Source organism: Urtica dioica, chromosome 12 (genome assembly GCF_054948205.1).
Source record: "Urtica dioica subsp. dioica isolate 48M chromosome 12, U.dioica_male_clone48M_v1_H2, whole genome shotgun sequence".
Taxonomy (NCBI): domain Eukaryota; kingdom Viridiplantae; phylum Streptophyta; class Magnoliopsida; order Rosales; family Urticaceae; genus Urtica; species Urtica dioica.
The window spans coordinates 14420250-14433141 of record NC_142767.1 but is presented as its reverse complement, the minus strand read 5'-3'; the positions used below and the strand labels follow the sequence as shown (position 1 = coordinate 14433141).

Here is a 12892-nt window from a genome sequence, read left to right as displayed (position 1 = left end):
GTCTTTTAGTCCATAAACAAACTTAACAACTTACGAAGAGACAAATGTAGATTTGCATGAACAAACTCTTCGTAGTTTGCTTAAAACGATATATTCACAATCTTAGGGTCAAAGGACTATTGACCTCAGTACGATTGTTAGAAGAAACTATGATGTCTGGTTATGAGGCATTGAGAGTTGGGGACTCTATAGTTCTTCTAGGTATCTTCCGAAGGTACTGAATTGACCAGTGCACTTCTAGAGACAATATAAGAACAAACCATTTAACCTCTTATGTCTCGAAGTCACTATGTATGAATTGCATCATGCTTACCTTAATCCTGAAATGAGACATGCCATTTCACACCTTAGTATTCTCATTTGAGAAAGTCAAAGTTCGGACTCACTATGTGATTCCGAACAAGGCCTATTGGTGAAGTACTAAGTTGTGAGTCTGTCATGAGTAACTTTGTGAAGTTCTCATAGATATGGAATTCATGTACAAGATTGCTGAAATGCAATGTATGTCACCTCATGCTTTGTTCCTTAGAGTGTGAATAAATGAACTGGCCAGTGTCCAAATTGAGTCCTGACTCTTTTGGATGAAACAATGTGACTTGTTAGCTCCTCGTCAATACATTGTTTCTAACTTATTCACAAGCGACAAAGGAGTTGAGGAAATAACAGCTAGAATGGTAAAATGGTAATTTAGTAAATCCCGACTAGCTGATGACATTCATGAAGGGTAAACATAGATAATATTCAGTGGATCCGCTCATCATAATTATGTCGAATTCTTGAGTAGAAAACAAATTCATTTGAACCGAGAGATTTTCAGTGTCAGCTCTTTAGTGGAGTCAGTTGGCATTAAGCTAAACTTGGAAAAGGTTTGTGAACTTTTGAGTCCAGGTGTTTAGCTCAAGCTTTGTTCATTTGGGTCCATGAGGTCACTGTCACGAATCACATCGATAGGAATAGTTAAACTGGAAGCTAAGTCAAAACAAGAACGAAAATAGTCAAAATGGTATTTTTGTCTTTTGAGACATATGATAAAATGAATGTCAATAAATTTTTTTGACAAGTTCATTTGATGACTTAATGTCACTCGGCCATAACTTGATTATTGGGCCTTGTGAATTAATTTCATTTCATAAGAATTTTATTGAAAATTCTTAATGGGCTTTTCTCATGTTGTCATGAACAAATGAAGAAGCTTCTAGAAGCTCCTTCTAGATGAGAATAGGCGCCCATAATACCCAAGGAAAGAGAGTTTATTTTGTGCATAAATGTATTTAGATACTTGCCAAAAGAAAAAGAGGAAACAAATTTCCTCCAAGAGGAAAGTGGGAATCGGCCAAGTGAGAGACAAGGCAAGGCCTTGAACAAAATAGGAAACAAATCAAGGCTTCTAGAAGCCTTGTGTTGGCCGAGTGTCTCAAAGGGAAAAAGAGGAAATTGCTCATGAATATGTGATATTCTATAGAAGAGGAAACTACCTTATTGAAGGTGAGACCTCTCCTATAAATAGGAGCCTCATTTCCTCACATTTCATTCATCCAAGTTTAAGAGATTTGAGAGACTCTCTCACTAGAACTTTGGCCGAAAATCCTCTCTCTCTCTCTAGTTTATTTTCGATTTTTTCTTGTCTTGGCACCTAGGTCCTCACTCGACCTAGTGTTTAGCTCTGCGACTTCAAGACTTGTTCTTAAGTCGTAGTGTTTAAAAGTGTCCACTCACTGATTCCTTCTTTTCGAGTGATTTAGTGATAGAAACTTTCGTGGTTGCTCGAGGTGCCGAGGAAAGAAAGAGAGACGTGCTGCGAGGGGAGACGAGCGTTGCAAACTTTCCAAAAGCTTCTTCAAAGTTCAAGCTTCAAGAAAGGTTAGTAAACTTCTAGCTCATATTAGTTTTTAATTACATGTACTTGCTCTTTGTCTAGGTTAGTAAAAACTGTTTTTACTTGTAAAGAAATTTTTTAAAATTCCGTCGCTTCCCGAAGCGTTTAATCTTTTTCTTAAACCCTAGATCAATTCCAACAAATGGTATCAGAGCTATGGTCAAAGAGATGCATGTACATGTTTTTAAAATTATGAGCTTGAAAATCGTTTTCGAAATTTTACTAATTTTGTGACAAGTTAGAATTGTTATCTTAGATTTTTTAATTTATTGCTCATGTCTTTAAATTAAAAACCATGTTGTTTTTCTATGATTTTGGGATGCTTTTAAAACACATTAGAATCAGTTCTAAAAGTTTTTAATTTTTTATATTGAAAAACGTGTTTTAAAGGTTTGAGAAATTTCGAGTAAAATTTTGTGACTAGTTTTGTTATCTTGCTAGTTTCTTATTTTTACTTGAATCGTTTTATGCTTGTTGTTATTTCTTTTATGTCTTGTTATTACCTTGCTAATAAAACACAAATAAAATCTTTAACAACCTTCATAAAACGTTCCGTTACACTCGATTCTTTTTCACCTTAAAAGGACCGAGCTTTAATTATTTTTTTTTCTTCGAGCTGGAGTAAACCCGCATTCAAAGTGGTATAACTCTCTGCTCAGAAATCGAAATTTAATGATTCTTGAATCAAATTAAAGCTATGTTTGTCCTCTGTCCAATGCCACCGGTTTCGGCTCAAAAGGACATCGGAGCCGCCAGATATGGCGATTTTACTCCGAGGTGCGCGGCTGTCTGAAACTCCAGTTTTTTAGAAATCCGGATTTTCAAACCCCACTACCATGAGTTATAGAACTCTAATGAGAAAATTTTCTTGAGCAAAAATGTTTTTCATATGATTATAAACATGATGTGTAAGATTAAAATGTTTTAATTTTTGAAAGTTTAATTGAAATTGAGTTTTTACAAAACTAGTTTGAATTTTGAAAAACCGTTTTCACTTTCAAACTTGAAAATATTTTGTCATCCAAATCAAATAAGTTTTCAAAATGTTTTCAAAACTATATCTATATCACATATGTTCAAAATCTATATGCTCTTGAAAATTTGAGTGGGAGGTCTCCTTGTAGACAAGCCGAAAAATAAAAAGATGTGTAATCTCAAACTTTCAAGTGTTCGAGTGAGTTGAAGTTCACACTTCCCTCACGCACTTTCCCGAAATAGAAAATAGGAAAAGATCGAGTATGTACCTTGTGCCTTTATGCACTAATACTGCTCTGAACATGTCGATCTAGGATTCTCTTCTAGTTGTCCGCTCTGTCGCTCTCTAACTAGGAAATCTGTTTTCGAACTTATAAGAGTCGATGAACCAACTCCAAAAACTAAGTGGGAGGGTTATACTTGTTGTTTGTAACCCACGATCCCCAACACTAATGAAAGAAGCAATTAATGTGGGACTAAGAGCCGCTCTTGCGACCCTCACTTAAATGGGAGTACTCCAAGGCGTTATTGCTTCGATCATTGCTCAATGAGCTACGTCCGAGAGTGAGACGATGATGGCAAGGCCTCCCCTTGGGGGATTGTTTTTCAAAGTTGACCTTTTGGACTAAGTGGTTGGTTGCACACTTAGGCTCAATCCCTAGTAATCCTCCCTTGAGGCTCTGCGAAAGGATGTGAGTGATCAAACCAATTTAAAAGGTGGCTAGTCAAAATAGATGTTTTGACATCTTGGCTTAGCATTAATGATGTGTCATTTACTTATAAAAGGAGATTTTTTGCGGCCTTCTCTTGAGGGAGTAAATTATTGTTTGGTTTATAACACCTTTGGATTTTATAAAAGTCTTAATAAAACTTAAATCCTAAACCAAAGACTAATCATAAACTTGTTTCAACTTATATAGGCAATATGTCTCTCAACTCTCTCTCGATCATCTTTTCCTCGAACAAACTTGAAAACGAAAACTACGTAGATTCGAAACGTAACCTCAACATAATACCTACCGTTAACAAGCACAAATGGGTACTCACCACCCCGTGTCCTCCTCTGACGAATGATGATTCAACTCAAGAGGACAATGACGCCTTAGCGGCCTGGCTTCGATCCGATCAGATTGTGAGGTGCTATATCTTGGCATCTATGAACAATGTGCTGAAAGAGCAACATCGTGACATCGACACTGCCGCTGACATGCTTTACAATCTCCTTGAGATGTTTGGAGGGCAAAGGCGTCAAGCAAGGCAACAAGCAGTCCGACAGTTTATAAACTGTCATATGAAGGCTAGGACTCCTGTTAGAGACTTTATGATACTGATCATTAGTTTTCTAAATAAGATGGAAATCTTAGGATCTGAGACTGATGGGAAGAATGTCATAGATATGATCTTAGAAACTCTCCCGCATCTCTTGATACCTCCAAGATGAACTACTCCATAAACAAGCTAAAGTACACTGTTACCAAGCTTATGATGGAACTTCACACTGCTGTAGGTCTCACTAAGAGAAAGAGGAATAAAGGAGAGGCACATACTACTGAGCAAAAGCCTCCGCCTCTGGAACTAAGAACAGACCTTACAAAGCCGATAGAAAGAACTGTCCTGCCTATCTCAAAGCAAAGGAACATAGTATTGTACTAGTTACCGAAGCATGCTTAGTAGCTGATAATGTATCAACGTGGATTCTTGACTCCGCTGCTACTAACCATATTTGTTGTTCCTTGAATGGTTTCAAGAAAACCAAAAGCTTAGAGGAAGGGGAGTTCTGTTTCAAATGGGATGATGGGAGCCTGGTGTCCGTGAAGGCTGTGGGATCCGTGACGCTGTCTTTTGAAGACCGCACTTTAAACTTGAATAATGTTTATTTTGTTCCTACTTTTGGGAAGAACTTAATATCCGTTGCTCGTCTTCGTGAGCAAGATTATTGTTTAAAGTTCATTAAGAATGGAATTCGTATTTCGTTTCCTGATAATTCTTTTGTCACTGATGCATGTATGAAGAATGCTCTTTTTTACATCTATCCAACTCAACCTTCTCTTTTAGACACCGAAATAGATAACGATCTAATTAGGGAGCCAAAGAGGATCAAACTTTATGAATCCTTCGATCTAACAAAATCAACATACCTATGGCACTTAAGACTTGGTCATATCAGTCTAGATAGGATTAAGAGACTTGTGAGGGACGGTCCACTCCAAGCCTCTGCAATAGGTTCACTACCTACTTGTGAATCCTGCATAGAAGGAAAAATGACTAAGCGACCTTTCTCTGATAAGGGTCGAAGAGCCACTGAGTTGCTGGAACTAGTACATTCTGATGTATGTGGTCCGCTCAACCAACAGGCACGTGGAGGATACGAATACTTCGTTACCTTCACTGATGATTACTCACGATATGGGTTTGTCTATTTGCTCAAACACAAATCCGAGACCTTTAACGTATTTAAGGTCTTTAGGGCTTTAGTGGAAAAGCAAACTGGCAGAGTGATCAAAACCATTCGATCTGATCGAGGTGGTGAGTATATGTCTGGAGAGTTCGATGACTTTCTTAAAGAAGAAGGTATCGCTTCTCAGCTTACCGCACCTGGCACACCTCAACAAAACGGAGTGTCAGAGAGAAGAAACCGAACTCTTATGGAGATGGTTAGATCAATGATGAGTTACTCATCACTCCCTCCTTCCTTTTGGGGATATGCCCTCGAAACAGCCGCCTACATTCTGAACCAAGTTCCGTCCAAAACGGTTCCTGGTACTCCTTATGAACGATGGATTGGCCGTAAAGTGAATCTTGACCGCATCCGAATTTGGGGTTGCCCTGCACACGTGCTGAGGCAAAAGACTAGCAAGTTGGCTAGTAGGTCAGAATTGTGCCTGTTTGTAGGATATCCAAAGGAAACCAAAGGTTTTACTTTCTATAGTCCCGAGGACGATAAGACTTTCGTTAGCACGAATACTCGTTTCCTTGAGGAGGACTTTATGAAGGATGCGAAACCTAGAAGCAAAATTGTGCTTGAAGAAAAGTTGGGTGAGGAAGCTTCTACCTCATCTGTAAGAACTGTTCTTACCCCAACTGAAACACAACCTAACTCATCAGAATCTCGTCAAGTAGTACTTCGACGTAGTGGGAGGGCTGTTCAACAGCCTGACAGGTACATGTCTTATGGAGACTCTCTCGTAGCCGTCTCCGACATGGATGACCCTGTTTCCTATAGCCAAGCGATGGCTTGTTCTGAATCAAACCTTTGGCTTGACGCCATGAAAGTTGAAATGCACTCGATGTATGTCAACAAAGTCTGGAAACTTGTAGACCTTCCTGAAGGGATTAAACCCGTAGGGTGTAAGTGGATATACAAGAAGAAAAGGGGTCCTGATGGGAACGTCGAGACGTTCAAAGCACGACTTGTGGCAAAGGGTTATACCCAACAAGAAGGGATTGACTATGAAGAAACCTTCTCGCCAGTCGCGATGCTTAAATCCATCCGCATACTCCTATCCATAGCTGCAGCTCTCGACTATGAGATCTGGCAAATGGATGTCAAGACAGCCTTTCTGAATGGCAATCTTGACGAGCGCATTTACATGGCTCAACCAGACGGTTTCGTGGATAAAGGTCGAGAGACCAAGGTTTGTGAGTTGCTTAAATCCATTTATGAACTAAAGCAAGCATCTAGGTCATGGAATATTAGATTCGATGAAACTGTAAAGAGCTTCGGCTTTGAACAGTCAATAGATGAGCCTTGTGTTTACAAGTTAATACACGAAGGCAAAGTTGTGTTTCTGGTACTATATGTCGATGATATACTACTCATTGGTAATGACGTGGGTAAGTTATCTGAGGTTAAGGTCAATATTGTCATCGTCACCGTCTACGTCGTTGTGATTTAAGATATCGTGTACAGCATCAAACATTCCACCTCCTCTTCCGTAATCCGGCTGATACTGCATTAAGTCATCTTCTTCCTCCCCGTGAAAGATCCATCTCGTGTAATTTCTCTTAAATCCTCTGATAAAGAGATGATTCTCTATATAAGGAATTTTTTGTATCAACACGTTGTTACACCTCTTGCATGAACACTTAACTCGTCCTTCGATGTTTACGTGTTGTCGGGCCATTGCCATGAACTCTGTCATGCCAGCCGCAAACTCAACGCTTAGACGTTGGTCCTCGATTATCCAATTCCTATTTGGATAACTCATTTTACCTAAAGATTCAACATTTTAAAATTTAGTATTTTTCAGATTTTATTTTATAATTTCACGATCCTACCGACATTTCGGCAGAACCTCCCCTATAAACTTAACAACCCGGCATCAAGCCTTTAACTTTAAAACCTGCATAGAAACATCCTAAAACTAACAATAAATCCAATCTCAGTGGTTCGATTATTAAAATACATAATCCATATCAACTAATTCATTTCACATTTTTAATCATTTGTAACATGAATTAAATACAATTCCATTTAATTTCACATAAACTACCTAATCGTTTTTACATGTTTTTACATAATTTTACCTAATATAAATATTTATAACTAATTTAAATATTTATACCCAATATAAAAATTTATAACTAATTTAAATATTTGTGTAAACAAAACTAATTTAAATATTTATAATATTTATAACAAATATATAACTAATTCTGTAAATATAAATATTGATACTAAATTATGTAAATATAAATAATTAATTCATTTATATTTATAACTAATATATATATATATATATATATATATATATATATATATATATATAAAAACAAAAAAACTTATCGTACGTGAGGGATGAGGAAGAGATTCCGGACCGGGGCGGACGAGGACGAGGACGGCGTCGGCGGGGAAGCGGCTACGGCGTCGACGGTGGAGCGGCGGATGAGCTGCACCGGTTGAGAGAGAGGTTAGGAGAGAGATGTGAGGAGAGAGAGAGAAGTGAGGAGAGAGAGACTTACCGGGGAGGACGAGGACGACGTCGACGGCGTCGACGGCACACGGCGGACGGCGTCGACGGCGTCGGCGGCACACGGCGGACGGCGACGGCGGGAGTGAAGAAAATGAGAGAAAATGGCGATTTAGGTCAAGGTAAACGAAATGGGGAAACTGGGTCGCGATCTGGTATTTAAAGACATTTACCGACGATTTATTCGTCGCTAAATGAATAAATGTCGTCGCTAAATGAACTTACGTTAACCAAGCATTTAGCGACGACTTATTCGTCGCTAATAGTTTTCGTACATATTTAGCGACGATATTTTTGTCGCTAAATCATTTCGTTTTAATTAAATTGGAGGGACTTTTCGCTCTTTAAAATTCGTTAAAATTTAAAATGATTTAGCGACGAAAATATCGTCGCTACATCATTTCGTCTTAATTAAGTTGGAGGGATTTTTCCCTCTTCAAAATTCGTTAAAATTCTAAATTTGTTTGAAATTATTAACGACGATAATATCGTCGCTAAAGAAATTCAAAATCCTTTAGCGACGATATTCTCGTCGCTAAATATATTCCCGCGAACTTAGCGACGAGAAGTAAGAATTAACGACGATATTATCGTCGCTAATTATCTTTGCCGCCAAACTTTAAGAATTTTCGCACCAAATTATTAGCGACGAAAAAGTCGTCGCTAAATGCATTATTAGCGACGATATATTAGCGACGATTAAATCGTCGCTAATAGTTTCGTAGCTAAATGTCATATTTCTTGTAGTGTATGTTGGACCTTGTGAGCCCAAATTCTTAACATTTTGAACTCGGCCCACGAGCGCGAGTAAAAAAGGCTCGGTAGTGTCAAAATCGAGTTTGACCAAAGCATTCCGAGCTATGATTTAGATGGCTTAATCATGAGCGGTCGAGCTTAGGGTAGCTATCATTGTAGAGCTAGTTTTACGGAAGACCATAGTCAACTCATATGTGGAGGTGAAGCTGTTACAGACCATTACTTATGATCGGATCAAGGGGACACATGTCAACAGATGATTAGAGAATATCTATTGGGAGTGACATAGCCTGGTCCCTTCTCCGACTGTACTGGTACAAGGTCTGTGCAGCGCCTGTAAATTGGCGCAATGTCGCTCCACTCTGCCCAACTTGTACCACTAAGCAAATTGTATGATTCGAGCTTAAATACGATTAGGATTTCTTTGTTTCCACTGTGTAGCACAAGTAGGGTATTGCCTTACTACCATTCAAATAGATACTTACACTTGATTGTCAATTGAAATAAAATACAGAGTGAAGATGAAGATGAAGAGGATTTCTCATCATCGGACTGATTCCACCAGTCGCCGTGAACTGGATTTTAGGTTATCTTTGTTGTTGTCGTAGTTTGGGTCATATCGAACCTAAATCAAAGAGGGAGTTAGGTGCGTCATCCTCTATCTTCGTTGAAATTGGAATATATATATATATATATATATATATATATATATAATATAAAATGTAGAATACTGTTGAGATTTAAAGTTAGGTTTTGGATATGATTCGAGTTTAAATAGGACTAGGATTTCTTTGTTTTCGCTGTGTAGCACAAGTACAGTATTGCCTTATATTATTACCATTCATACAGATACATAAAGTTGATTGTTAATTGAAAACAAACACAGAGATGAAGATGAAGAGGAAGAGGATAACAGTCGGCCATGATGTTCCGCGAGAAATGGAGGAACATATACTGTTGAAGTTGCTGGTGAAGTCTCTCCTCCGATTCAGAAGTGTTTGCAAGGCTTGAAACTCTCTCACAATTGACCACAATTCGTCAACGACCACCTTCAACTCCAAGCAAACAAGACACCATCTTCTTTGCTCTTACATTACTACAAAAACAACTTTAAGAAGCGACGCAATTTTTTAGAAGCGAAAAGTTGCTTTTAAATAGAAGCGGCATTTATAAATTAGAAGCGACTAGTCGCTTCAATTTTATTCCACGGAAATACAAACACTTTGTCCTGAAAAAGTCATACTTTTGAAATTAGAAACGACATTTGTCGCTTTTATATTTTTCCGCCACTTAGAAGCGACATTAAAAGCGACATGTCGCTTCTAAACCTCCAAAATTTTAATTTCCTTTGTTTTCTCTGCCAAAATTTGCATGTATTAACACAAAACGACGTCGTTTTGTCTCATGTTAAATTTAGAAACAACTAGTCGCTTTTAAAACTAATGAAATTTTGGCTTGTTGTTTTCTCCGCAAGCTTTTTAAATTTTTTTTACAAAACGACGCCGTTTTGCCTGACCTTAGAAGCAGCTAGTCGCTTCTAATCTAGATCAGACATTATAAATCACAATTTGTTTTTCTTCTTCTTCCTCAACTGGCGGGTAATCATTAGAAGCGACAATCCGCTTCAGATGTCGATTCTAAAAGTTTCCCGCCATTTCGCGGGGGCCATTTTTTGCTCTAAATTTTTGGATTTAGAAGCGACCCTAGAGGCGACATGTCGCTTCTAAAACTGTCGCTTCTAATTTTTAGAAGCGATTGACCTTTAGAAGCGACTTTTTGACCCTTAGAAGTGACTTTTGTCGGTTTTCAAGTCCTTTTTGTATTACTGTTAGGGTAGGCCCGCCAAGACCCATTCGTGGTGTTGGACAGATATGGCCGTGACGTCGACCTCGACAAGAAGCAAGTGCTTTATCTCCTCACCGTCGGCGATTCTATTGCCCTGAAAGAAGAACTCTATCTCCCGTTCTCGAACTTCGAGATGTAGGTCATGGACGGCGATGCTAGTGGTTGATCCAAATATTATTGGCTCAGGGCATTGTCTGGCGTGTCAAATCCAATAACATTCTAGAAGGAGGATGAGTTGGTGATGGCCAGAGATGACAGGAGCATGATGTCGTACAATCTCGGTACCAAAGAGTTGAGGAAGGTTCCGACTTCGATATCCGTGATGCCATATTCCCCTTATGGGAGTCGGTATGCTGAGACTCTTGTTCCGGTCAAGACTCGCGGCCAAGAGGCCTTGGAATCCGGCGTCGAGAAGCTCGTCGTACAAATCGAGAAGGAAAAGGCCTCGATGATAACCAACAAATAAAGCTTTCTCTCTCTGCTTGTCATGTATTCTACTGTTATCCCTTTCAAACTCTCTGGAAAAAAATGGAGTTCATCTGCATGACTGAATAATTAGACATGCATCTGATTAATAACAAATGATTTTTTACTTTACACCAAGGACGTGAGAAATAAATTTAATTCACTCTTGGTGATGAGAATGATTAGCGGAATATAACGAGAGCAACGTCGTCGATTTCCAAGACCATGGAGACAAGGGCTCTGTTCTTCTTGAAGACGGGACAGCGGTTTGATGGAGATCATCTCCGCAAAATAAGGTCTCCGTTCTCCGCAAAATAGTATGTGAGAGCAAACAATTATTGAGTAGAATAATGTACTGAGTAAACAATCAAATACATATCTGGGTTTATATAGAGTTATAGGTCCAAAATAAATAAAGAAGAAAAGGAGGATTCGTTGTTGTGTAGATAATTTTATAGGAGCAAACAATTTTATTCTATTGTTTCTTTATATCTCTTTCCTGTTAATTTGATTAAGAAAACACCCACCTCAACAATACATTGTTTACTTCCCCTCATTAAAATAATAATAATTACAGTAAATTCTTGACTCTCTTCTTCTATAAAAAGAATTTATAAGTTTTATTGGGGGCATTCCGAGAATTGAACTCGGGACCTCTCGCACCCTAAGCGAGAATCATACCACTAGACCAAATGCCCTTCGATGATTCGATTCACAAAGTTTTAAAATACGAATCACACCAAACACGAGTATTTGAGATCTGAGCTGAGAGTATCCCAAAAGCCTCACTAAAACCCTCACACAGGTGGTAGTTTCAGAACAGAAGCGAAGAAGTCTTTGAGAAGAAAGAAAGCGGAAATGGGAAGAACAGCGTTGTTAGGTCTGCTGAGATCTCGCTCCAACCACCTCCGATCCTCCCTCGTCAACTCTCCAGGTCTCTCCCATCTCTTTCACACTATCTGATCACCAATTTTAATCGCTTTTTTCTCAAAACCCTAACTAGATCTCAAAAAATCGAATACGAATTCGTTTGTGCAGTAAAACCAGGGACTAGGCGTATTCTGAGGCCGGAACCGCCGGCGATTTTCGTGCAAAGACGATGGGCGAGCAATGGCGGCAAGATAAGCATCGGACCGAACAAGGACGAGGTCGAGAAGGACGAGGACGCGGGAATGGTGGTCTACCACGGCGCGATTTCTTCGACGATAAGGAAGGTGAAGATCCTTTCGCTGTCGACTTGCTGTCTCTCGGTGTCTCTTGGTCCGGTGGTGACTTTCATGACGAATCCGGCGTCGAACGTGATCCTGAAAGGCGCTGTGGCTTCGTCGGTGATATTCCTGAGCGCGACCACCACGGCGGCGCTGCACTGGTTCGTCAGCCCTTACGTGCACAAGCTCCGGTGGAGGCCGGGCTCGGAGGAGTTCGAGGTCGAGATGCTCTCGTGGTTGGCATCGCCGATTTCGAGGACTATTAGCTTCTCCGAAATTCGGTACCCCGATACGAGCAGGCCTTATGTGACCTTCCAGGCGGGTAAAGACTTTTACTTTGTCGACGGAGAGCGATGCCATAACAAGGCTTTGCTTGCCAGGCTCACGCCTCAGAAGCCGCCGACACACCCTTCCGCTTTTAAGAACTTGTGATTTTGTTTTTTTTTTTTTTTTTTTGGTCAATAAGAATCTGATGTCTTACAGTTGAAGAATAGTTTTCAGATCATCATATAATTATTTCACGTATTGACGAAGGACCGTGGTTCTTTTTTTTTTTTTTGGGAAATGATAGCCTTTACTGTTTTGCTGGTGTTTTTATTTCTCTCTTTCTTTCTAATTTTTCTCATTTACAGGGCTTTGTTCTTTTGGAACATTTTTCGTGTGTTTTCTTTTACAAACATGAAGATGCATTTTGGTCATACACGATTTTTTGGTGAGAAAAAAAAGTTAAGTGTATGTTTCCTAAAGATTTAAAATGATCAAGAACTGCCATACGAGTAAATTAATAACAAAATATT

The 12892-nt window shown here is 39.1% G+C and overlaps 1 protein-coding gene and 1 non-coding gene across 2 annotated transcripts; one reads left to right on the top strand and one right to left on the bottom strand.

Moving 5' to 3' along the window:
- Positions 1-11513: 11513 nt before the first annotated feature.
- On the bottom strand, positions 11514-11585 carry TRNAP-AGG (transfer RNA proline (anticodon AGG)). The gene has a single exon. It is a non-coding gene; the product is annotated as a tRNA-Pro (tRNA).
- LOC149379389 (uncharacterized) lies at positions 11553-12793 on the top strand. Its single transcript, XM_089602327.1, has 2 exons — positions 11553-11821; positions 11926-12793. The coding sequence occupies exons 1-2, from the start codon at positions 11746-11748 to the stop codon at positions 12525-12527; spliced, it is 678 nt and encodes a 225-aa protein (XP_089458453.1). The 5' UTR covers positions 11553-11745; the 3' UTR covers positions 12528-12793.
- The last annotated feature ends 99 nt before the right edge of the window (positions 12794-12892 follow it).

Coding starts and splice junctions, on each gene's coding strand:
- LOC149379389 (XM_089602327.1), top strand. CDS start 11,746: ATGGGAAGAACAGCGTTGTTAGGTCTGCTGAGATCTCGCTCCAACCAC. Junction 11,822..11,925: donor CTCCCTCGTCAACTCTCCAG/GTCTCTCCCATC, acceptor TCGTTTGTGCAG/TAAAACCAGGGACTAGGCGT.